This window comes from Festucalex cinctus, chromosome 18, assembly GCF_051991245.1.
Source record: "Festucalex cinctus isolate MCC-2025b chromosome 18, RoL_Fcin_1.0, whole genome shotgun sequence".
In the NCBI taxonomy this organism is placed as follows: Eukaryota; Metazoa; Chordata; class Actinopteri; order Syngnathiformes; family Syngnathidae; genus Festucalex; species Festucalex cinctus.
This window is the reverse complement of record NC_135428.1, coordinates 19,333,848-19,359,924: the sequence shown is the minus strand read 5'-3', so window position 1 is coordinate 19,359,924 and position 26,077 is coordinate 19,333,848. Positions and strand designations below refer to the sequence as shown.

General features: G+C 42.9%; 1 protein-coding gene and 1 long non-coding RNA gene across 2 annotated transcripts in view; one reads left to right on the top strand and one right to left on the bottom strand.

The window, feature by feature from the left end:
* Positions 1–9,327, bottom strand: part of msantd2 (Myb/SANT DNA binding domain containing 2) — an 11,511-nt gene extending 2,184 nt beyond the window's left edge. The window contains exons 1-3 of the mRNA XM_077505774.1: positions 8,837–9,327; positions 3,946–4,201; positions 3,792–3,855 (exon numbers count right to left, since the gene is read on the bottom strand). Of these exons, the coding sequence (XP_077361900.1) occupies positions 3,792–3,855; positions 3,946–4,201; positions 8,837–9,265 (749 nt within the window). The 5' untranslated portion in view covers positions 9,266–9,327. The remainder of the gene's footprint in view (positions 1–3,791; positions 3,856–3,945; positions 4,202–8,836) is intronic.
* LOC144006756 (uncharacterized) lies at positions 8,679–13,020 on the top strand. Its single transcript, XR_013279931.1, has 4 exons — positions 8,679–8,802; positions 9,899–9,948; positions 11,308–11,419; positions 12,119–13,020. It is a non-coding gene; the product is annotated as an uncharacterized LOC144006756 (long non-coding RNA).
* Positions 13,021–26,077: the final 13,057 nt, after the last annotated feature.

Below are 26,077 nucleotides of genomic sequence, written 5' to 3'. Positions count from 1 at the left end.
TGTATTATGTACTAACGTTAGGCAAAAAGAACTACACGACGTACAAGGTAAAGGTGCTTCCAGTAGCGCTGGATTTCTTGAACCGGCGATTGGGTGGAAATGGACAGGAGTCGTTTTGACCAGGAGCAGATGAAAAAGGATAAAAAAAAAAAAAAAAGGAAACTATGGTCTGGGACACGGATGGGATGGTATATTTTCTGTGGGAGTGGGATGGGAGAAACCATCCCTGTGTCACCCTCTAGTTTGTGCCTATGCATGAAAGAGCAGTTCAGAGTGCCCACCTTTTTTGGAATCTTTGAAGGGGGCACTCGAGAACGGTCCCGCTGGGGCCCCCTCGTCCTGCCGGAGGACTTCAATGTACAAGTGGGCAATAACGAGACAGTCCTACAATAAATACGACCACATAGATCGTTTTGAAAAGTTGCCAAGTTACGACCAAGTGTTAGGTATTTTAGTTTAGCGACCTCTTTCGGCCATGTTCAATAGCGCAAAAATACTCAACTCAACTTTACTTATAAAGCATTTTAAAACAAGCACAGCTGTATACAAAAAGAAAGTTTCGAATCCGGTCTGTCTAGTCCAGTGGTGGGCAAACTCGGTCCTCAGGGGCTGGAGTCCTGCAGGTTTTGGATGTTTCCCTACTCCAACACAGCTGGTATATGATCAGCTCATCAGCAAGCATTGCTTAAGCCTGATAATGATCCTGTTGATTGGAATCAGCTTGTGTTGGAAGAGGGTAACCTCCAAAACCTGCAGGACTCTGGCCCTTCATGACTGAGTTTGCCCACCCCTGGTCTTGTCCCAAGACGAGTGCTTATGTAACTGAGCTATTTGTTCAGTGACTGTTTTAGTGTTGGGTACATGTTTTGTTAGTGTACTACATGTTTTGTACAACCCCACTGTGCCTTTTCCTAATCTCAACCATTAGTGTCCCACGTCAATACGTAACATGTACTGTACACCTTCACTGAAACCTCATCCTAACCCCAACCATTAGATTAAAACTGAATAGTGATTGTTACTGGACCGTTAGCTCAGTAAATTTACTTGAGTCTCAGTTTGGTATTTTTTCACTATTTAACATGACCGATAGAGGTCGCTAAACTACAGTATGTGACACACGGTTGTATTTTGGTGCATGGTAAAACGACCAAAATGGTCATTATTGTTGGAGGACTTGTTGCCAATATGAGTTGAGACCTGGAAGTGTGTGATCAGGAGGCAAGGCCCCAGGAATGGATGAGATTTGCCTGGAGATCCTGAATGCTCCAGAATGTTGCTGTGCTGTCCTGAGTGAAACGCCTCTGCAACATCGCTTGGACATCAGGGACAGTGCCTGTGGATTGGCATACCAGAGTGGCGGTCCCGCTTGTTAATCCCTACGCTTTGCTGTGCAGTCAAATGTTCCCTGTTATAAATGGACTGCACTGCTATAGTAATACCTAATTATCATCATCTCTATCAGAAATGTTGTGTTCTTACAGATACTGCACATTGTGCTATTACATTTTCAGCTTTAAGGTGTATTAAGGCTATAGTAATGTTGAAAGATGTTTGCAAGCATTTGAATGCTATTTAACTGTTTTTTGGGATCACGGTTTGCAGTATATTTATGGTTTAAACTATCAACATAGGCAATTATAATCACTATTATTGGAGTGCAAATTATTTGTGGAAATATGCAATTTCGGGTCAAGCTCATATCCACGGTATTCAAAACGGAGCCTCAAAAACAAGCCACATCATCATCCATTCTTGATTCATTTGGCACTACCTAGTGGCATGACACAGAAATTTCAGATAGAATTGGGAAAAAAAAAATCATGTGCTCTATATGACAATATTTTGTCGTTACACCTGCAGAGACATCCATCATTACAGCTCCCAGTCAGCCATAGAAATCATTTCAAAATTATGCTACTGGTCTCCACTGAATGGTTTGGGTCCCAAATCCATTCAAGAATGCTGATTGAAATGCTTATTATATAAAACCCAGTAGGGCTCTGACATGTGCAGACTTTGATCAATTAGTGGAACCTAGTGGAACCTATAGTTCAAAGTAAACATGGAGAAGATGCATTTAGCTGTTATGCTGCACACAATAATAAAGAATAAGCTGCCAACAGAAGAGAAGTAACACCTGAGTGTAAATACTGTTAAATCCAGGTTAAAAATGTTGCTTTTTTTTGTGATTGTCTTCTAAACATTTTTTTTTAATTATGCTCTTCCCCCCATTTAATACATATAGAAAACTAGTCTTATTTCTTTACTCTTAAACATTTTTAAAGAGTCTGAAATGAGCTTTGCAGCAATGACACCAACCATCCTCTGGACGCCCTAATACTGTATCAAAAGAAATTTTCACTAAATTGCACCTTGTAGAGTTGCAGTCTCCACGAGGAAGGACTACTGTTAGCCTAGCCCTAGCATCAAACAAGCAGATTTTGGTGGGAGTGGCCAAGGCTCGCCAGACTCGTGTGTGTGATTTCGATTACAAAATGAGTTGGGCGTGGCCAAGTCTGATCTTTTACGTGTGCTCCTGTTTGCAAACTTGAGTCTTCATGTCTGCACCTGAAGGAATATTGGCACATGCTTTTGCGTGCTTTACTAATAGTTGGTATCGATCCCGGGGTAAGTGAAAGATCTTCTGTTAATCCACGTTTGTATTGTCCTAAATTCCTGAAGCAGTCGTCAGTAAAATGTTTGCCACACACTAACAAACGTTTTGGGAGTTGCTTGGGCATAGTTAATGCATAAATAAAGTCCAACAACAACCCTTTATGTGGCAGAAGAAAAAGGTTTTTGTTGTCCTCGGTACACTCTGGTACAGAGCAGTTCCTATGGGGTTGTTTTGCCGCCATGCTGTCCTCTTGCTGCTGCTGCTGCGGTTTGTTCGTGGGTTGGAAATCTCCAGTGGGGGGTGGGGTTGAAAATTGTGAGGGTGGAGTTCGCACTGAGCTAGTGACATGCAAAACCGAAAAAGGTGGGGTTAGTGACGTACAAAACCGATCTGCTAATATTTCAGAGTGCTGTTTGAGCTACTTTGATACAAACGCCCATTGGAAAGGGAAACATGGGTCGTTTATCTCACAGTTTTGGGGACTTAGTCAGGAGGCAAATTTATGATCAAAAACCTAAAAAAAAAAGGTGAACATTTCATTTCAGAGGACCTTCAATGTGTTTTAACTTTGTAAATGTACGTTCTTTTAGTAACTTTACTTTTTCTCTGCTTTGCTTCTGAATATTGTTAACTGTAGTGTTTATGCTTGTAGGAGTTGTATTTTTGCTTGTGTAACGCTCATTGAGTTGCCCTGTGTATGAAATGTGTTGTAGAAATAAAACTGCTTTGCCTACTTTAAGTTACACTCAAGGGCAAGATTGCTGGTGCCCCTCTGTTCATGAAGGAGGGGGGGGCGCTACTACGACTACTACAACCACCACCACCAATAATAATAATAATAATAATAATAATAATAATAATAATAATAATAATAATAATAATAATAAGAAGAAGAAGAAGAATTGTACAAAAGTACATGTCACGCTCATAAATTACTCATACATTACTCATACTTCACACAAGCTGAGCACAACAACTTTTAACCTTTATCTCGCTTTGTTGCTTGCTTTATATAAGCATTCACTTGTCTACTGATGTAGCTTCACTTGCAGCCTTTCTGCATGTATGCAGTTGAATGTAAAAATGGATGGATGGATAAAAACATCAATCATTATTTATAACGATTCTCCTACTTCAGGGAATGGAAACTGGAATACTGAATTTGCCTTACTGGATTTGTTCCGAGACCCCTGCTTGAATCAGAAGAGCTTTGCTTCTCGGCATATGTATTTCTTCTGTAGGAAAAAAAAAAAAAAAAAAGAATCCACATAAGTTGAAATTTACTATCATTCTATTATTATATCCCTACCTAGCCAACTACCTACCAGCTTCCAAATCTCCCTCCTGGAATGCCGAATCGAGCACCTGGTTGCACCAGTCCTCCTGTGAGAAGTCTTCCAAGGTGCTGCCATCAGACTCCATCTCCTGGTAAAGTCCATTGCTGTTGATCAGCACCGGAGCACAGGTCTGGGAATCCCAGCCTCCCTGACCAAACACCTTCTCCAGTTGCTCGATTGTGTAGCTGCTCTTCCTCTTGCCGATGCCATGCTCCTTCACACGACTGTAGCAGCGACGAAGTGTCTGTGTGAGGTGGGAGAAATACTGAAATTAGTAGTAGTACAGTATGTCCCATGAATAGTTCGGGATTGGGGCCGAGCCCTGCCATGAATATCGTGGAAGGGGGCGGGGAGTTACTGACACCCTCAACATATGTTTACAATTCTCTCTCTTTGAAGATGTGTGACTTAAAACATATACTACGTAGTTTCTTGGCCATCTTATGTCACCCCACAGCTGGTGAAGCTAAAACGGGCGCTGGAACAAGTTTCGTCCCCTGCTCGTTCTCGAACGCATGGACGTACTCCGTTGTGGTGTATCCTCGACTGGTGGACCCTGTCGACTCCTGGCTGTTTTACCGATCGTCGGCTCACCTGAAAAGCTTTGACTGACTTTGCAAGGCCCACAGAATATTGTGTTCTATTGCTATAAAAGCATGGAACCTATCAAAAGAAAGACATCTCTTCTTTAATCAGGAAAAAAAAAGTATGTTTCTAACTGTTTCCATTTTGCAGCAATTAGCATTCGAAGAGAGCTAAGTTTCATCAGTTTTCACAAATCTATTTAAAATTGTAAGTAATTTAGCTTTTTTTTCTACATGGCGCTGGTTGAGCTCCTTTGCTCTGCTGCCACCTGCTGGCCGTTTGTGTAATAACTACCATTTCTGCAACCATTCTTTGCAGTTGAGAGGCTGCATCAGCCTTCTGTATGCTCTAGCATAAATAAATAAATAAATAAATAAAACGTATTTACACGTTATTGGGAGTAAATGAGTTAAGGAGCTTCCTCGAGACCGCCGGACAAAAAAGAGCCATCTACCCCTGCTGCTCCCACAAGGATTGTGCCGTTAAATGGGTGGTCATTGACAAATACATGGTTTATTTCGAGGGAGTTTTTCCTGTCCAACAACTTGTATTTCCTCTGCCTGACGGAGACCTGGACTGTCGCCGGTGAGTCCACTGATATGATTAAGTTACTATACCGCCTGTCTGCTTACTGTCTTGCTTACGCCAGTGTAGTTTTACCATGGACCTGAGCGGTTAATGGTCGGGTACGGACTTGTATGATAGTGCTGAGAAACATATTTTTATTGTCTTTCAATAAAGTAAGTTCAATTTCAAATAGATATTCAGCCTATTTTTGCTCCCTACTTGGCTACTATCGCGTCCATGGCTGTACTCGGCCCAAACCATCATGCGTTACAATCTGCCATGGAATGTTCTAAAAACAGTCACTCAACAACCTTAATGTCTGCACATTTTTAATGCCGGAACCACATTTTTTTCTTGTTTGACTACATTTGTGTTTTTCATCATATCTATATACTAGGGGTGTGCTCAAAAAATCGATACGGCAATATATCGTTGCGGGCCTCATTACAATACACGTATCGATACGCAGGCATCAGAATCAATATTGCTCGTTAAATTTAAATATTGCAGTTAACGTTTGCCTTTGCAGCTTGCATTGTCCCTAAGAAATAAAACCAGCAGCGTCCATCCATCCATCCATTTTCTTGGCCGCTTATTCCTCACAAGGGTCGCGGGGGTTGCTGGCGCCTATCTCAGCTGGCTCTGGGCAGTAGGCACCCTGGACTGGACTGGTTGCCAGTCAATCGCAGACCAGCAGCGTCTTTGAAGTTAATTGCCTTCAATTAATGCAAAAATAGCTCACCAGTGATTGGACACTGTGTCTTGCTAAGAAAAATTAAAACAGAGGAAGAATATCAACATTTATTTACTTATAAACTTAACATGACACGTGTCTTAATGTACCAATTTTCATATATTTTGTTTAAAAACGAAATAGAATGTGTTACATGAAAAAAAAATGCTGTTTTTATTTCCCATTTTTTCGCTGGCGCACAAGACAAGTGAGGAGGGACATACTACAAACTACTTTCGTGTCGGCAACTAAAGAGTCACTTGGAAAAAAAAAAAAAAAAAACTACGGGACCCACATATCGTTTTGGCATCTACAATGAGGTAGGATTTTGCTTTCCTTTTTCTCTTTTTAATTCTGCTGCAGACACCGTAAAAACAGGTGGCCCGTTCGAATCAATATGTCAGCACATCCGCCCTATTGGATGTGGCAATTGTATTTGCCATTACATCAGCAAAAATAGTAAGATTGACTTTGAATGGGGTAATATAATCAAAGGTAATAATAATTCCTTATTAATCTAATGAGTTGTGGCTTGATGATACATCTCCAAGGAGAAACAGAAGGAGGCATCTTTACAAATAGCTTCACTTTGCCTCATCCAATATGGCTGCGGCGTCAACGTACTCACGACGCCACTGCAGTCTACTTTATGTGTGTGTACTGTAAATGCAGTCTATGATAATACTGTCAGCGGGCGCCATTCAATGGATAGATGCACGACAGTGCTACATAAATTTATCCAAATATATTGGGCAAGTTAATGCTGTCAGTATGGTATTCATAATAATTGGGCCCGCCCATGCATTTCATGTGCCCCCCTTAAGCCTGAGCTCTGGTGACGGGTCTGGTTTTAATCCTGACTTTGAAATTTCTCAAAAGATCAAGTTTGGTTAACATTTCCCAAATTTTTAGTTGACAAACTCTCTTTTAGGTATGACCATTCTTCCAATACAAATAGCCATTTGTCAGGTCTCTTCTAGTGTTCCTATGACCTGCCATGATAGCTCATATTTTCTGTTGCTTGCAACACTAATTTAATGAATTTTGTCAACTACAAATGCCTCCTAACAATGCAATATATGTTTATTTTCGATGTATATTAACAACATATGGAATATACAGGGTTGTCTCAGAAAATTAGAATATTGTGATAAAGTCCTTTATTTTCTGTAATGCAATTAAAAAAAGAAAGTCATACATCCTGGATTCATTACAAATAAACTGAAATATTGCAAGCCTTTTATTATTTTAATATTGCTGATTATGGCTTACAGCTTAAACAAAACTCAAATATCCTATCTCAAAATATTAGAATATCATGAAAAAGTATACTAGTAGAAGGCTATTCAACTAATCACTTGAATTGTCTAATTAACTCGAAACACCTGCAAGTGTATCCAAGTGAATCCAGAATGTATAACATTTTTGTTTTTTATATTGCATTACAGAAAATAAAGGACTTTATCATAATATTCTAATTTTCTGAGACAGTCCTGTATGGAGTTCTTGTTCATTTCCAACTCTTATTTTGTTTTTGTTTTATTATGCATGGCACCTACTGTTGTGGAAGTGCTATAATGTCTACTTCAATCGAGTCGAGTTGAGCATTATAAAAATTAAGTGCAGAAATGAGTAATTATTTTGCCTTATTTGCTATATTTTACTAGTACATCATATTACTTTATGATTGTATAGCATATCAAATTTTTAATGTAATATTTACCATGTGTTATAATGCTGTCACATAATACATAAACAAAAAGTTATGGACGTTTGAACATCGGATTCTACAAAAAAAAAAAAAAGTCAAAATTATATAATTTCTATTAAAGGGGTTAATTTTTTAATGTAAATGTAAATAATAAATAAATGTAAATAAGGTATAAATATAAATAAATATTTGTGTGTATGTATTCATGTGTGTATGGGCACGTGCATATGTGTGTGCCCACATATGTTAAATACTTAATGGTTGGGAATTTATTGTATTGTATATGTAGGGCTTTACTTTCGCTCTCTCGCTTCTTTGCGTATATGAAATGGATAAGGACTTACAACTCATACCAATAAATCTGTGCACTTAAGATAAACACGTTTTGTTTACTTTCTACTGTTTAATTTTTATGTTAGTAAGAACAACTTATCCATCCATCCATTTTCTTAACCTGTTATTCCTCACAAAGGTCACGGTGTGCTGGAGCCCATCCCAGCCAGCTTCGGGCAGTAGGCGGGGTACACCCTGAACTGGTTGCCACCCAATCGCAGGGCACACAGAGACAAACAACCTCTCACACTCACACTCACAAGGACACCTAGGGACAATTCGGAGCACCCAATTAACCTGCCATTCATGTCTTTGGAATGTGGGAAGAGATCGGATTACCCGGAGAAGACCCAAACAGGCACGGGGAGAACATGCAAACTCCACCCAGGAAGGCCGAACCTGGACTCGATCTTGCGTCCTCAGCACTGGGAGGTGGAGTGGACTGCCACCAAGAACAACTTATTAGTATATTATTATTATAGAAATATTCGGGAGGAGGACTCGATAAGTTTTTGTACTTCTTCCTACTCCTTTTGAACATGTAAATTATGATACTATTGACCATTTTTTTCTGTACTCTTTTTTTTTTTTTTTTTTTCACTTCAGCTTGTATTTTATACTTGTGATGTATTTATATGTTCAATGAACCCAACCAACCAACCACCATTTGATGTAATTTACCTAACATCACATCTGATCATCTGACACTTTACAACAAAAACAGTGGCAAAGAAGGCCAAAATCATCATTCCAGCCATTTGCCCTGTTTACGACTGGTGCCACCCGGAAGTATTTTGACGTCACGGTGAAACAGTCAACACAGTTAATCAAAAGACTAGAGACAATTAATTACCAGTGTGACAACCTGACACGTGGAACTGTATACGAATCACGAGACAACACCACGATGTGAAAGGTAAATGGATGCATTTCTCCAAAGTCCTGCGTACCTTCATCCTCTCCCGACACTGAGACGGGGTTCTCTCGTAGCCCAACTCCGACAAGGCTCTTGACACCCTCTCGTACATGGCGGGGCCGGGGGCCTTCCCAGTAAACATGGTACCCGCGACTTCCAACTGCTGCATCTTGGCTTCCGTCAGCCTCTCGTTCCCCCACACCGCGATGAGGGCGTTCGTCTCAGAAGGGGTCCACGACATACCCCGACAAGCAGTGTAGTTGTTGGAGGATGAGGCCGCCGTCCGAGCAGCGACCCCGGAGCCCACGTTCAACGGCGAGAAGCGGTTGGGTGTGGAGGGACCGGAGTGGTACTGGTTGCTGTCACTCAAATCCTCCGACTCTGGGGATGGCACCTCAGTTTTCGGTATCTTTAACGGCCTCGATAGCTCTGGTGATTGTTCTGCGTTGCTGGACGCCGCCATGTTCACTCTGTTGCTAAGGTTGGTGGGAGGGAAGGCAACGCTCAAGCATGGACAAAAATGTGGCGCGGAACCCGTGGAAGATGCTCAGGTGGAGGCTGACGCGACGAAACAATCCCTTCGTTACCTTGAAATGGCACTAAAATTGTTTCATTTTTTGTTTTATTTCGAATCAAGGTTTTTGTTGTGGTATTTATACAGGAGGTGGTAGGAAAAAGCTGAAAAGTATTGCGTTGTTGTTTTTATTTTGTTCAGTTAATTTGCGGCCTGAGGGCCAGCTGTGACCCACATATTTTGTGGCCCCAACGTAGCATGAAGGTTTAATATTGCGGCTCCCACCTTTCTTGCAGTTAACTTGGGCCGTTTTTTTATTTTTTATTTATTTTTTAATCACTTATGGGCTGTCATAGCGCAGGCTCATGACAGATTTGGGGTACACAACTCATAAACACAAACTGTTCAGTAATTTGGAACACATATGTGTGTGGAACACATATGGAACAACCATTTGTGAAGCCGGGTTAGTATAACTCTTGGACTGCATAGAGGTCAGTGTTGGGGAAAAAAAAAAATGCTCACCCTTTATACGCATAATTTTGTAATGTATCACAACTAATCAATGTGTGCTATTCGCAGATGATACGAACATCCTGGCTTCTGGTGAGAGCATGCAGCAAATTTGAGAGGTAATTACATAAAAAATTATTTTAAAACACACACACAAGGTTAAAGTATGTTTTTGTGTTTTTTATGAAAACAAGTTAGCGATAAATTTAAGGAAGATAAAATTAATGGTATTTGTAATCAAATAGTGTAAATATAGAGCGAGTAAATAAATAAAAAATCCTTGAGGCAATAATTGATGATAAAGTCTGCTGGAGACCTCATACATACAATATCCTATTCAAATGTTTGAGGAGCATTTCTGTTCTGTATTTAAATCACTTATGGGCTACCATAGATCAGGCTCATTGCAGCTTTTGGGGAAACATAATACTGAAGTAACAAGTGGAAAGATAAGATACCCTGTTCCCCAATTCCAGTCATGTGTTTTTCAAAACCTGCCGTGAAGGGAAAGTTGGCGATGACAACAGCCAATAATGAAAAGAAAACAAAACGAGATGGGATGTTTTTTGTTGAGCACACAGGCATCCCAACGTATCTTAAATGCACCGGGGAGTAGTGGTGCTGAAGAAATCAGATTTCATTACTCAACTAGACATTCTGAGGAGTATGCAAAATATCATGGAGATCAGCGAGACGACCAGGTCACCAATCTTGTTCACGTTCTGATGAACCCGTAATGTTCTGAACTAATAAAAGATTGGGAGGAAGGGATTTGTGGTAATCTTTCTGAATGCTTGAACACTTATTGGTGGAATACTTGATGTGGCCCAGACACGCCCAAACTCAATTTCCGGCACCCACCACATAAATTGAGTTTGAGACCCCTGATTTAGAATTTTTTTTTTTTTTTTTTTGCATGATGTAGGCAGAAGATGGACTAACTAGAGAAAACCAACTCAACACAGGATGGTCTGAGCCGAGATTTAAACCCAGAACTTTTTGACAGTGAGGCTGATGTGCGCAACACAATGCTGCCATTCGTGCCATAAACATAATGACAAGGCTACCCAAGATTCATCTACATTATCTGTGTTTTTCTTAATTCACGTAATTTAAAAACAATATGTTACACTCCACAACAGCTATATTGTGATGTACCAATTACCAAATCCTGTCAACAGTAGGTGTATATCATGAAACTCTTGCATAATACAGAGCTGTTTGAATTGACAGTTTAAAAACTGAAAACGACATTCTCAATTCACAAAATGTTTCAGTCCACAATTTCTATCTACAGAAACTCATTCCTACCATCATTACTGTCCCAAGGAACAACATAATAGTGTCATCCCCGGGCAGCGAACGAGACCCGATATTGGATTTTGAGGAAATAATTGCTCATTTGATGGCCCAGTTGATGGATTGTGTCATTGTTTACTTCATCATTCCTGTGACAATGCCTGATTGGCTTCCTTCAGGGACTGCTGCCCACTTCTGCCTGCTCTGCCATCTGTCCGCTTTTAGGCTTGTTGTGGATTTGTGGCCTGTGGGGTCCTGACCTGGCCAAAGAGACAGTAACCTTCTTTTCAGGTGAGGATTACTCGCTGTCCAAATAAAGGTTAAAAAAAAAAGAAAGAAAACATTAGATGTTACCTTTCTATTTTAATACTGCTGCTGTCAATTATTTTTAATCATGAACACACACAACCCAAACAGACACAGTAGGCATGCAGTAGCAAGGGTTAATTTGAATTTTCAAATACGATAAATGAATGGTAATGGAAATTTGATATATATATATATATATATATATATATATATATATATATTTATTTATTTTTTTAGGATGACATACAATGTACTTAATTGGTCAACTACAGGTATGTAAAAACAAACAGTTTGTTCTTCACAGTCACAACCCGTCCAAGAAACATGAAAAATAACAGTAATCAAGACAGGGCAACAGAAAGTGAAGCCTGATGGTTCGCTAATTAGCGCCCATGTTTCTTAGATGGGGAAAAACAAGCATGAGGAGGGAGTGAGGGGGTAAAAAGCCACAAACAAAGCCTGACTGATCATTATCAAGTTAAGACATGGTAAAACATCTTTGTTTTGCATTTTCAAACATGAATAGTGCTTTCAGTGAAAACTATTAGACTATGCATGTTACACCACAATGCAAAAAAGAAAAATTGTGACCCAATTTTTTTTAACAATGGTGTCATATTTGAAACTGCTGAAAGAAGCATGACCAGGTTTTATTTATTTATTTATTTATTTACCTGCCAGTCCAGGGTGTCCCCCGCCTACTGCCCATAGCCAGCTGAGATAGGCTCCAGCACCCCCCGCGACCCTTGTGAGGAATAAGCGGTCAAGACGATGTATGTATGTATGTATTTATTTATTCATTTATTTATTGTGGTATTTTCTAATGTCTTGAATTAAAAAGTGTCATGGTTCGGTTCTCAGCCCTGTTGTGCTTTTGTTTTTTCAGTGCCTGTAACGAGGGGGGCGTTCCCCAGCGCCGCACCTGCAACATGTTTGCAATCAAGACTTTAAAAGGACTCCGAGCAGCACAGCCAGCTGTCGGATTATTGTTTGCTCACCATTGTGTCCAAGTGTTCTCCGCGTTCCCATGTTGGTAATATTCTTGAATCTGTTTTGTTCCTCGGTTAGTTGTATTCACGTGATTGTATCCGCGTCGCCTTTTGTTGTTAATTCTGTCTTTGTTTGGTTCCGTGTCATATTTCGTATAGTCCTTGCCGGGTGCAAGTGTTTTATGTTATTCTATTCCATCCTTGCCTTTTGCAAGTGTTTTTGTTACATTCGCGTTCCTTGCCTTTTGCAAGTGTTTTTGTTCCATTCGCGCTCCTTGCCTGTTGCAAGTGTTTTGTGTTACATTCGTGCTCCTTGCCTTTTGCAAGTGTTTTGTGTTACATTCGTGCTCCTTGCCTTTTGCAAGTGTTTTGTGTTACATTCGTGCTCCTTGCCTTTTGCAAGTGTTTTGTGTTACATTCGTGCTCCTTGCCTTTTGCAAGTGTTTTGTGTTACATTCGTGCTCCTTGCCTTTTGCAAGTGTTTTCTGTTACCTTCGTGTTCCTTGCTGTTTGCAAGCGCTTTTTGTACTCCTCGTTGACTTGCCTGCGAGCAAGCTTGATTACTCGGTTTGCCAAAGAAATAAATCGAGATTGTTTTCCTCCTCTGAGCCTGCATTTCTGGGATCTGTTTTTCATCGACTCTGCTGAGTCGTCACAAAAAGATGAGAGAATATATGGTAATAACCTGGTTCTACCATCAAGAGACAGCCATTAAGAGCTGTAGTCTTGGGCCATGCTCATGCATAACTTAAAGTTAATGAGAAAGGACTGAAACATGTTCAGGGAGTGCTTCTTGTAGTTCCCTCATTCTTTTAAATTGAAATGCCTTCTTTCAACTTGAGGTTTGTGGTTCCAAAATGTCTTTTGCATTTTCAACCTTTTCTCGAAATAAATACATTTTGGGAGATTATATTCCTAATACTGTAATACAAATTCACTTTGGGATGTAACATTTTTACCTTTGAGTGCAATACTGTTTGGCTGAAGGGCTTTTATTACAGATGTCACTAGTATTTCGATGCATTATTATTTATTTAAAAACACAAAGTTAACATACAATATGTAAACATATTGTATCTAAAATAGTATTTATTTGATGAATCTGATAAAATAAGATTAATCTTGGCTTTCATCTGAATGACAGACTATTTTCCATTTTCATGCTTCTTTGATTTTGTCACATCTACTCCCACACCCGTTGCCATGGGCGGACCGTAGGGGTCCGTTAGCTCAAATTTTGCCTCATCCAATATGGCTGCGGCGTCAACGTACTCACGATGGCATTGCTGTATACTGTATGTGCATGTACTGTAAATGCTTGTCAGCGGGCGCCATTCAATGGATGGATGCACGGCAGTGCTACGTGAATTTATCCAAATATATGGGGCAAGTTAATGCTGTCTGTAGGGTATTCATAATAATTGCACCAATGCATTTCATGTGCCCCCCTTAAGCCTGGGCTCTACAACGGGTCTCTCTGCTTCCTTTGAAGTTCAGAGTTAAGCAAGTGTTTTACTTAGTAACCTATATCTGAGTAGATGAAACTCCTTAGGTGAAGTGTAAAATAACGTTAAAGTTAACTTGACATTACATTCCAGTCCAAAAGTTTTAAAATATGAATATGAGACAAATGATAAACATTCCAAGTTATATTTCTATGGAGCCACAACACTGTCAATAAGATTTGGTATTGGAAAAAAAAATGTGATTTTAGAAAAAGCTGCAGTGGCATTGAAACAAGTATTGGCATTGTAAAACAAGAATTGGCATTGTAAAAGGTTGTATTGAAAAATAAAATACAAACATTGAAAAAACACTATTTTCTTTAACCATATTTTTTTTTATTATGTCTTTTTCAATGCCAATCTGCAAAAAAAAATTTATGCTTTCTCTTTTTTTTCGAGTTTCACGGTTTTTCAGTTTCAACTCGCTGAAAGACATACAGACGGTTTAGGAGTTCCAGGTGAACTTTTATCCATGAGTCTCTCGGGCAAACTGCCACAAGGAATTCGGTACAGTATTGCCTTTAGCCGGCAGAGGCCGCGCTCCTTTCCCCTCCTCTCTGCAGGCTGTTAGCGCGTCACACGCTCAAAGCCCCGCTCCTAACCCCGCCCCCGAACCCTCCCCCCTCCACGTTAAAGCACTGTCAATAAGTTGAAACTGAAAAAAGAAGTGAAACTGCAACCCAGCGAGTTGAAACTGAAAAACCGTGAAACTCGAAAAAAAAGAGAAAGCGTAAAAATTTTTTGCAGATTGCCATTGAAAAAGACATCATAATAAAAAAAAGTATGGTTAAAGAAAATAGTGTTTTTTCAATGTTTGTATTTTATTTTTCAATACGACCTTTTACAATGCCAATTCTTGTTTGTTTTTTTTTGTTTTTTTTTTGTTTGTTTTTTTAAAGAGCTCAGAATTGTTCATTCGGTAGTCTTACCGATTCAACGTCTTATCATCATTGCTCTTTTTTTTTTTTTTTTTTTTTTGTGTGTGTATGTGTGCGTGCGTTTGCGTGTGTGCGTTTGCGTGCGTGCGTTTGCGAGCGTGCGTGCGTGTGCGTGCAAATACGTATAAATTTAAACTCATTAATTCACCTAAAACCTTATAAATATCCCATTACCCTTCGCCTTAACCAGGTACTTCAGAGCTTGCCAGAGTCATGAGGTTCAAATGGTCAGGAGACCAGAGAAAAGGTCAGACCCCCCCCGGAATCCCCAGGCCGCGGCAGCACCAAGGCCACCCCCACGCCACCCGAGCGGACACCGGTCGGCGAGCCGACCCAGATGCCCGGAACACCCCCGGCCCACACCCCCGAGCCCAAGGCCGCAGAACGAGGCCCGGCGGGTCCCCACAGCGCCCCACCGGTCCCCAGCCCCCATCCAAACCCGCCACCCGCCACGACCCAGGCCCCGCCACCCCCGGGACCCAAACCACCGAACACACCACGACCCCCAACACCCAACCCCCCACCCACCCATACCTCCACCCCCTAACCAAAACAAGCCCCCCCCCCCCCCCCCCCCCGACGACCGCCAACCCCCCCGCGAACCCCGCCCCCCGCGAGCCCCCCCACCCCCGGAAACCGGCCCCGGGCAGCAGCGCAGAGAGGGAAGACGTGCCCACCCCACCTCCAGCCGTGCGAAAGGAGCACAGCAGCGGGAGGGGGGAAGCAGAGGAGGAAGCACCGGGGGAGAGGCGGAACACCAGAACACCGAGCCCGGTGGGAAGAGGCCCCGGTCGTCACGCCAGCGTACTAGTGACACCTAACCCTGTTACTGAGTCCACCAGCTCGCCGACTGGCGAGCTCTACCCTTACACCGTGAATGTGGCCCCACCCAGTGTATATACAAGTGTGTGCGTGTGGTGCATTAAAATTGGGAGCAGGTGAGTCGGAGCAGAGGGAAAAAATTTCCCCTACTCCGATACACCCGCATCCCCCCAAAAAAATGAGTATGTATATGTGTGGTGCATTAAAAAAGGAAATGGAGGGACAAAGTGGTGGGGCAGGGACACAGATGGGGGGGACCACAGCGCTGCCAGGCACTGCAGTCCATCCCCCCTGATGGCTCCCCGCCCCAACTCACCCCTCCCCTTGGACATGAAGTGCATTAAAATTGGAGGGGAGTTGAAGGGTGAAGACGGTGTTTCCACCCTTCCCCACCCCACCAAGAAATGTGTTGTGTGCCCTATGTGTATATTTACAAAGTGTATAGTGCAAAACTAGTGAAGTGAGTAAGAGGAGCGACCAGCGGGGCCTCACCCAACCCGGCGGGTGTAGGTGGCACGGCCGCCCCCCAGCACCCCCACCCGCCCCCCACCCCACCCATCTGGCACCACGATAGGCGGACAGGGCCAGCGCAGCAGGGCTACTGGACAGCCCACCGGCCACCAGAGCCCGCCCGGGGCGCCAGGAGTTCTACCGGAGTGGGGCAGGCCTCAAACCCCCGCCCGGCCCCCGGAGACAATGTCAATTCTTGTTTTACAATGCCAATACTTGTTTCAATGCCACTGCAGCTTTTTCTACAATCACATTTTTTTTTTTCCAATACCAAATCTTATTGACAGTGTTGTGGCTCCATATATTTCCATTATATATGATATAGTTTTATAGCAGTCTGGTTCAGATACAAAAGTTAGAAAAGAGTTCCTTTTGTTTCAAAAACACCTATTTCTCACATGAGCAAAGTTATTGGAACGTATATGAAAAACAAGTGAAGATGAGTGAGGATGAAATGAGAAGTGTTGCACAAACATTGGCCATTCAGTGCAACCATTTGGAATGTCCGAAAGAAGAAATACATCGGTACTGTAATTGAGTAGACAAAGGTAAATAGGTACCATTGAAGGCCAAGCTAAAATGTTGATGGCTGGAAAGAATAGGCATGGCTCCAGGTTTATGTTTTTCTAATTTCCCAATGTGTGGATTGACTGATTCATAGAGGGGCTGAGAAAATAATGTATGAATACATTTTTGAATATCTGTGATTGGCTGGCATCCAGTTCAGGGTGTACCCCGCCTACTGCCCATAGCCAGCTGGGATAGGCTCCAGCACCCCCTGCGATCCTTGTGAGGAGCAAGTAGTTCAGAAGATGGATGGATGGATTTTAAAATAGCAAATAAATTGCTGAAGAGCTTCACTGGAGCGAGAAGGATTTCTGTCCATCCTAATCTTCATTCATAACACAACATATGGCCACATTCAGACCTATATAGCCTCAAAATATAGGACAACTCAAATTTATGAGCCGCTGCTGCCTGCCGCACTTTTGCGTGTACAGTACACGCAGTTCACAAAACGTGCAACACTACGGCAGCCGAAAAGTCATAACACAACAGTGAAGTGTTGTTTTAAAACCAAGCTCAAGCTCAAACATGTCAGACACTCGTCTCAAGGTCTCATGAGACAAAAAACTCACCAAAATTACATGCACTTACGGTGCTAGGGTTTAGTTACAGCGGTGACGGTGGTGCTACCCCTTTCTTTCGTTCCCTCCTTCCGCTCCGTTTCAATGGTCATTTAAATCGCAGCTTTCCACGATTACGTAATCGCGTTGTCAAACCGCGGTTTAATCGCAAATGCAATTAATCGTTCAGCCCTAGTGGTAACACACCTGCGTGAAGATTTTAAACTAGTCCTCTACGGCATCCCATTTATTCTGGGGCCTGCAGTCATTTCCTGCAGGACATTATTTCTCTCTCCTGCTTAATGTCACAAAAAAGAAAAAGAGAAGCCTTTCTAATGTTTAAGTTTGTTGTTACATGTGTTAATAATATGGGTCTCAACAAAGAACTTAAGTTATTTTGAGAAATGATGATCTACCGGTATTTTAAATGCAAAATGAACCATGAATCAGCAGCAAAAAAAACTCGTTTCCATTTCAATACATATTGGGGGGTTATTGAGTTTTTCTTTGCCGTGATATTATTTCTCTGTCTTAAGCCGTCCATTAAAATTATATGGTGGTTTCTAATTGAGTAAATTAGGCAATGACAGACAGCCAATTTCACTTTCACAACTGGGGAGTTGGCAGCACTGTTCCGCTGTTTGAATGTAATATTTTACAATTGGCCACGAGATGTCGCTGTAGGGAGATGTTTTGAACGTTCCAAAAGATCGATTCTTTTTCTGAATCAATTGTTCCAAATGATTTGATTGTTTCAATGTTTCATTTCTGTCATCGCTACTCAAAAGTAATTTAATTAATATAATTTTAAACAGGAATTAAAAGGTAAACAAGATATAGGAAAAACAACATAAAAAGCTTAACTCATTGAAATCCAGCCATTTTCATTGGAACAATCCCCTTCAATACCTGCCGTTTTACTGGGTTTTGACTGATTTTGCAAGACCCACAGAATATTGTGTTCTGCTGCAATATAAACATATGAAAAGAAAGATTAGTCTCCTCTTTCATCAGAAAAAAAGAAGTGTATTTCTATCTTTTTCCGTTCTCAGTTATCAGCCTTAGAATATAGCTAAGTTTTGTCAAAATTCCAATTCCTGAGGAAAAAAAAAAACTTAGAAAAAGAGCTTTTTGTAAAACAAACATTTCAAGCACAACTTAGATTTTAACACGACTATTTTTTCTTTTTTTGACAGCTCAAACATCTAAATAATGTTTTCGTGCAATAAAACAACATTGCAAAAAGTGCTTTTGATAACAAATTAACAGTTCATTGCACATAAAAATAAACAATTGGCTGATCTGACTGCAGCTCTGCCGCAGCATCCAGTGGTCCAAGGGTCAACGTGACTGGCGAAACCAACCGTGAACCCATTGGATCATTGCTGGACTTTGGAGTTAGAATCATGCCAAAACCCTGTAAACACAAATAACGTGATCTATGTACACAAAAAGTGTGATAAGAAAAAAAAAAATCTTTCAAGTGCCAAAAAATGTATTGCGTACGTAAAAAGCAATTCTAAAATTAAAATTCACGTGACTTTTGGCAGTGATATTCTGCCGAGCAGTTCTACATGCCGAAAACCAAAGATCCACACGCGCGAAGCCAGTAAACTTTACAGCAGGGGGCGCTATTGAATCAGCGCCCTATTGAGAGAGAGTTTAGCCAACTCGTTTTTTTTTGTTTTTATGTTTGTTTTTTTTTTTTTTTTTTTTTTTTTTTTTTTTTTTAAGAGCTCAGAATTGTTCATTCGGTAGTCTTACCGATTCAACGTCTTGTCATCATTGCTCTTTTTTTTTTTTTTTTTTTTTTGTGTATGTGTGCGTGCGTTTGCGTGTGTGCGTTTGCGTGCGTGCGCGTGCGCGCGTGCGTGCAAATACGTATAAATTTATACTCATTCATTCACCTAAAACCTTATAAATATCCCATTACCCTTCGCCTTAACCAGGTACTTCAGAATCTTGCCAGAGTCGTGAGGTTTAAATGGTCAGGAGACCAGAGAAAAGGTCAGAAAAAAAAGAAATAAAGAGAAAAGAAAGGAAAATCAAAGTGAAATCCAGCACCGACCAAACACCCCCCGCCCCCCCCATGCTCACAAAATCAAAGTCTTACGCCAACCCCGGAAGCCTCTAAATTCCAGCAAATTTGGCGAGATCTCAAGAGACCAGAGGAAAAACTAAAGAGAGGAAGGAGGGAAGGATCGATAAGGCAGAGAGAGATCCATAGAAGCCAGTACATCCAATCCATCAAAGTGAAGTCCAGCACCAACAAGACCCCTCCTACGTGGTTACAAAACCAGAGTCTTATGCCAACCCCAGAAACCTCATACTTCTAATAAATTAAGATCTCAAGTGACCAGAGGAAAAACTAAAGAGAGGAAGGAGGGAAGGATAGATAGAGCAAAGTGAGAACCACAGACACCAGCACCAACTGATTCAAGGGGCTGTGGGAGTGAGAGGCTACTTCTGTTGAGTTTCAGTAGATGCTGGTGCGACGGATCTGGCATGCATAAGGACCACCACCAAAGAAAGAAGCCGTCAACCGCGGTCCAGCAAAGCGAGCACCCCCCCCCCCCCCCCCCCCGAAATCCCCAGGCCGCGGCAGCACCAAGGCCACCCCCAAGCCACCCGAGCGGACACCGGTCGGCAAGCCGACCCAGACGCCCGGAACACCCCCGCCCCAGCCCCGGCCCACACCCCCGAGCCCAAGGCCACAGAACGAGGCCCAGCGGGCCCCCACAGCGCCCCACCGGTCCCCAGCCCCCATCCCCCCACGACCCCCCCGCACCCCACCCAAACCCGCCACCCACCACGACCCAGGCCCCACCACCCCCGACCCCCAAACCCCAGAACACACCCCGACCCCCAACACCCAACCCCCCACCCACCCATACCTCCACCCCCCCCCCCAAACAAGCCGCCCCCCCCCCCCCCCCCCGATGGCCGCCAACCCCCCCCGCGAACCCGGCCCCCCGCGAGCCCCCCCACCCCCGGAAACCGGCACCGGGCAGCAGCGCAGAGAGGGAAGATGTGCCCACCCCACCTCCAGCCGCGCGAGAGTAGCACAGCGGCGGGAGGGGGGAAGCAGAGGAGGAAGCACCAGGGGAGAAGGCGGAACACCAGTACACCGAGCCCGGTGGGGAGAGGCCCCGGTCGTCACGCCAGAGTACTAGTGACACCTAACCCTGTTACTGAGTCCGCCAGCTCGCCGACTGGCGAGCTCTACCCTTACACCGTGAATGTGGCCCCACCCAGTGTATATACAAGTGTGTGCGTGTGGTGCATTAAAATTGGGAGCAGGTGAGTCGGAGCAGAGGGAAAAAATTTCCCCTACTCCGACACACCCGTATCCCCCCCAAAGAAATGAATATGTATATGTGTGGTGCATTAAAAAAGGGAATGGAGGGACAAAGTGGTGGGGCAGGGATACAAATGGGGGGGACCACAGCGCTGCCAGGCACTGCAGTCCATCCCCTCTGATGGCTCCCCGCCCCAACTCACCCCTCCCCTTGGACGTGAAGTGCATTAAAATTGGAGGGGAGTTGAAGGGTGAAGACGGTGTTTCCACCCTTCCCCACCCCACCAAGAAATGTGTTGTGTGCCCTATGTGTATATTTACAAAGTGTATAGTGCAAAGCTAGTGAAGTGAGTAAGAGGAGCGACCAGCGGGGCCTCACCCAACCCGGCGGGTGCAGGTGGCACGCCCGCCCGACCACAGGGGACGGCGTCAAGAAAATTGACTAATTAGCATGCAGTAACACCAAGTGTTGATGCTTAGTGCCCACTAGAAATAAATCTTAAGGAGTTAATGAGTATAGTGTCGTATAGTGTGGTATGCTCGAGCCCACTAGCAGCAACTCGTTTAAGAACTACTACACTGTGATTGGTCAACTGCTGGTCACATGACATATGGACGCTTTGTCGTTACCATGCTGCTGCGATTATGTAATGTATTGCATAAGGTGTTCATGGCGTTCACAATCACAAACACTTCATTAATCTAAAGTCCATCCATCCATCTTCTTCCGCTTATCCGAGGTAGGGTCGCGGGGGCAGCAGCTTTAGGATGGAAACCCAGACTTCCCTCTCCCCAGCCACTTCAACCAGTTCCACCGGCGGGATTCCAAGGCGTTCCCAGGCCAGCCGAGAGACATAGTCTCTCCAGCGTGTCCTGGGTCGTCCCCGGGGCCTCCCGCCGGTGGGACATGCCCGGAAGACCTCTCCAGGGAGGCGTCCAGGGGGCATCTATTCTAAAGTCTAAAAAAAGTAACAGGCCACACCATTCATTTGACGAGGTAGAAAGCTGCAGTGTGCAGTCCCACCTACATCAAATCGTGGTATTTTACCTACTTTATTTAACCCTAAATCTAACCCTGCATCATAACGCCACTACTGGGTTGTGATTGTGAACAACGCTATGCTAAGCAACACGACATAATTGCAATATGTAAGTGATAACAACAACAGAAACATCCATGGCTCTGGAAACGGCAATTGCAATACATTACGTAATCGCAACACTAATCGCAGTATGTCATGTAGGGGTGTCACGATTCGCCAACTCCACGATTCGATTTAAATTTCGATTTTGGGGTCACGATTCGATTTTTTTTTTGATTTTTTTTTTTTTTTTTTTTTTTTCCGCTCCCCCACTTTATAACACAGAGGCATATGCTTCTGTAGGCTAAGGCTAGTCTATGATCATTGGTTCTATTCATTGTACAGTAAATCTTATTTCAAAAGATCGGCTACATATAGGTGATGCAATTTCCATATTATTTTTGTGTAAATTTATGTAATATATGATAATTGACATTAGGCAGGAATGATCAAATTCAAAGAATTTATTTACAATATAAAGTTAACCGTCTTGTTCTTACTGAAGTGTAAAATAAAAAATAAAAAAACAAAAACAAAAAGTCACAGTGGGTGCCTGCCATCTATTGACTGTTTTTGGTTACAACAGTGTGCTGTGCGTTCCTCTTAAAATAATGTGCAATGTGCAACAACAACAAAAAATATATTGTATCCAAAGTCATGGAACAAATACAGCCTGAACAAACTATATCCCAACATTTACAGTTGCTGGGCATACTGTAGCGTGGTTCAAGTACACTAATTAAATGTTTGAATCCAGCGTTTTCCAAGGCTGCAGGTCTGCTGCTATAAATAGACCTATGGATCTGGCGTTTCGCGCGAGCTGAAGTGTGTGGAAGTTTCACTGTAAATGAGGATGAAATAGTTGGTTGGACCGTTGTTTTCCCACTTCTAGTTGAATTTGATAAATCTAAATCTTTGTGATGCCTGCGTAAATGTCCCGTCATGTTTGTCGTGTTTCCCGTTGTTACGGCTGGCGGCTCGGGCCCGCCGCCGGCTCCGCTCCCCTAGTATGTATGTGTGTGTTTGTGTCGGCTGGTGCCCGTATAATGGTACTTCAGTTTGAATGCGCCAGCGCGACACTCTGATTGGAGGACTGTGCCAGCGCGACACTCCGATTGGACGACTGTGCCAGCGCGACACTCCGATTGGACGACTGTGCCAGCGCGACGCTATTGTGTATCCGTGTATTATACCCCTATTGGTTATTGTTGTTTCTCCTCCGTTCTGTCAGTTCTGTCAAATGCGGTTATTATTTGTTCACCTTCCACTTTCACTCCCTTGTCAAACCCCTGCCTGAAATTTCAATTAAAACTACTCAGATGTTAAAGTCGACCCGTGTTTATCTACTCTATATTTTCTGTTATTGTGTTACTTCCCTTCCCCTTGACGAGCCGGGCGTAACACCGTGGCCGAGTACAGTACGCGCACATAGCATATCTTGCAACTGTGGTCTTTTTATCGACAACGTGAACGTTGTCGACATAACTCACCGGGAACGCAAAATGTTTCCAAACTGGTGACGAGAGAAGCGGGAGCGGCTTGAAGCACCATTGCTGTGTCTGTCCGCGCTTGCCATCATGACTGCAGGAGAAGTCAGCTAACAAGTGCCGTTAGCTAGTAGCTGAATGGCTGCGTCTCATTTGCTTTCCTGGGAGGTGGCGGTGGCGGCGGTGGCGGCGGGCGCGGGGGGGGGGGCATCGAATCGTGTGTCCTCTCTTCTATTTCGATGCTCGAAATCGTGACGTAATTTCGATCGATTTCGATAAAAAATCGAAATCGTGACACCCTTAATGTCATGTGACCAGCAGTTGACCAATCACAGCGTAGTAGCTCTTAAACGAGTTGGCCAAACTCTCTCTCAATACGGCGCTGATACAACAGCGCCCGCTGCTATAAAGTTTACTGGCTTTGCGCGTGTGGATCTTGGGTTTTCGGCACGTAGAACTGCTCGGCAGAATATCACTGCCAAAAGTCACGTGAGTTTTATCTTTAGTTGTAGAATAGCTTTTTCAATACGCAAAACATTTTTTTGCACTTGAAATTTTTTGTTGTTGTCGTAATTGAAGATATGCTTCTTTGTGTACGTAGAGCACATTTTGTGTACGTAGATCAGGTTTTGTGTAGGTCGATCACACATTTTGTGTACGTAGATCACACGTTTGGGTACGTAGATCACATTTTTGTGTACGTAGGTCAGGTTTTGTGTACGTAGAGCACACATTTTGTGTACATAGATCACACGTTTTGTGTACGTAGTGCACACGTTTTGTGTACGTACCTCACACGTTTTGTGTACGTAGATCAGGTTTTGTGTACGTAGAGCACACATTTTGTGTACGTGGCTCACACGTTTTGTGTACGTAGGTCAGATTTTGTGTACGTAGATCACACGTTTTGTGTACGTAGTGCACACGTTTTGTGTACGTACCTCACACGTTTTGTGTACGTAGATCAGGTTTTGTGTACGTAGAGCACGCATTTTGTGTACGTAGCTCACACGTTTTGTGTACGTAGAACAGGTTTTGTGTACGTAGATCATGTTTTTTTGTGTTTACTGTGTTTTACCACAGTATGTGTTTCCATAGTGGTCGCCATTGTAGAGTGACCTCACATTGAAGTCAGGGTCCTTTTTTTTCCGACTTCGCAAGTGGGATTTCCGTGTTCAAGGGGTTGTTCCCATACACATTTCCTGGTATGAAGTCGGAAAAGTCAAGATTTCCCACTTTTGTCAAATGCAGCAGATGAACAACCATCTACACTCACAGTCACACCTAGGGACAATTCAGAGCGCTCATTTAACCTGCTATAAACATCTTTGGAATATGGGAGTAGACCGGAGTACCCGGAGAAAACCCATGCAGGCACGGGGAAAACATGCAAACTCCACCCAGGAAGGCCGAAGCCCCGACTCAATCTCCCGCCTTGAGCACTGCGAGGCAGACGTGCTAACCAGTCACCCACCGTGCCACCTGACGAGACTATCCCTGTGTTCACAACGTGGGGTCTTCCGAAGACCGAATGTAGGCCGCATGACGTCACGCCCAGCGCGACTCGACAGCACGCATGGACTTACACATGAATGGATTGTCAGTGCTGCTTGTCGGTAGCACATTGACTGACAGATGCGCGGGAGTGATGTCCTGTGGTTGACAAATTCCGCCTTCGTTGTGAATTTGGACACAGGCATTGACAAATGGAGACACAAGGAAAACATGACAAAATCAAACGAAACCAAACGAAACAAAACTCAGACCATGACAATGTCATTGCAGAAAATCTAAAGTAAATGCAAAACGGCCCTCAAGAACGTGCGATATGGTGACATCTTGTTTGATGTCATGCATACACAGACCTTAGAACTAGCTGTGCAACATTAGAAGCAGTATGTTTATTAACAAATTTGGTCAAATCCTCATTTGCACTAATTCAGAGGTGTTCAATTTATGATGAGCTCACACTAGGCAACCTACAATGTATACCACACTCAAGCATGTTTGACATAGGAGTTCTCCACGTTCCAGCAAATCCCTTAAAAGTGAAATCAAAACAAACAAAATAAGGGTAAAACAAAAATAATAATAAATTAAGTTAAATTACCTGTGTTTGAAAAGGAATATGAATAAGTAAAATAATTACCCCAACATGGCTGGAAGTGGTGGACCTACATGCACGAGCTGTAGCCTATAGTGCAGAGAGTAGCAACAGTGTGAAAAATTACACTTCATTTCTTCACATTTAACATTACAACAATATAACATGACTTTATTCTTGTAACGCTACAAGTCAACAAAATTTTAATTAAAAAAAATAAAAATCTTACGATGCAGTTCTATTATACTGTACTTTTCCTTATTCCCCTTTTCACTTTTTCATGATCTCTTTGAGGTCAACTTTCTGTATGAGGAATACTTGCTCTGCCGATTGCAGTGTCATCTCATTCCCAATCGCTCATGCCCTGATTGGATCTCTACTGGTATGTCTGAAATGACCATTGGATAGGGCGGCTTCACTGATTCTGATTGAAGGACACATTATTCTTAAGCCTGATTTATGCCTCTACGTTTGCTCTCGCGTTAATGACGAGCCATGAATTTCAAGAAGCACAAATATTTTTGACGCAGCCCACACGTCGCATACCGAACCGGAAACAAACTGATGTGCAAAAAACAGTCCCGCCTCTTCTGTGGCATATACTCCATTGGCATTAAATAATTGCCACGGTGATGAGCATACTCTCCTCCGGCTTTGATTCTGAATTAAATTGAACTTCCTGAATTCGTTATAAAATGCAGAGGACTCCCCACCCTGTGGCGTCCCAGCCGTAGCGACAGCCGGATGATACACCGATGTGTATTGTGATATGTATTGC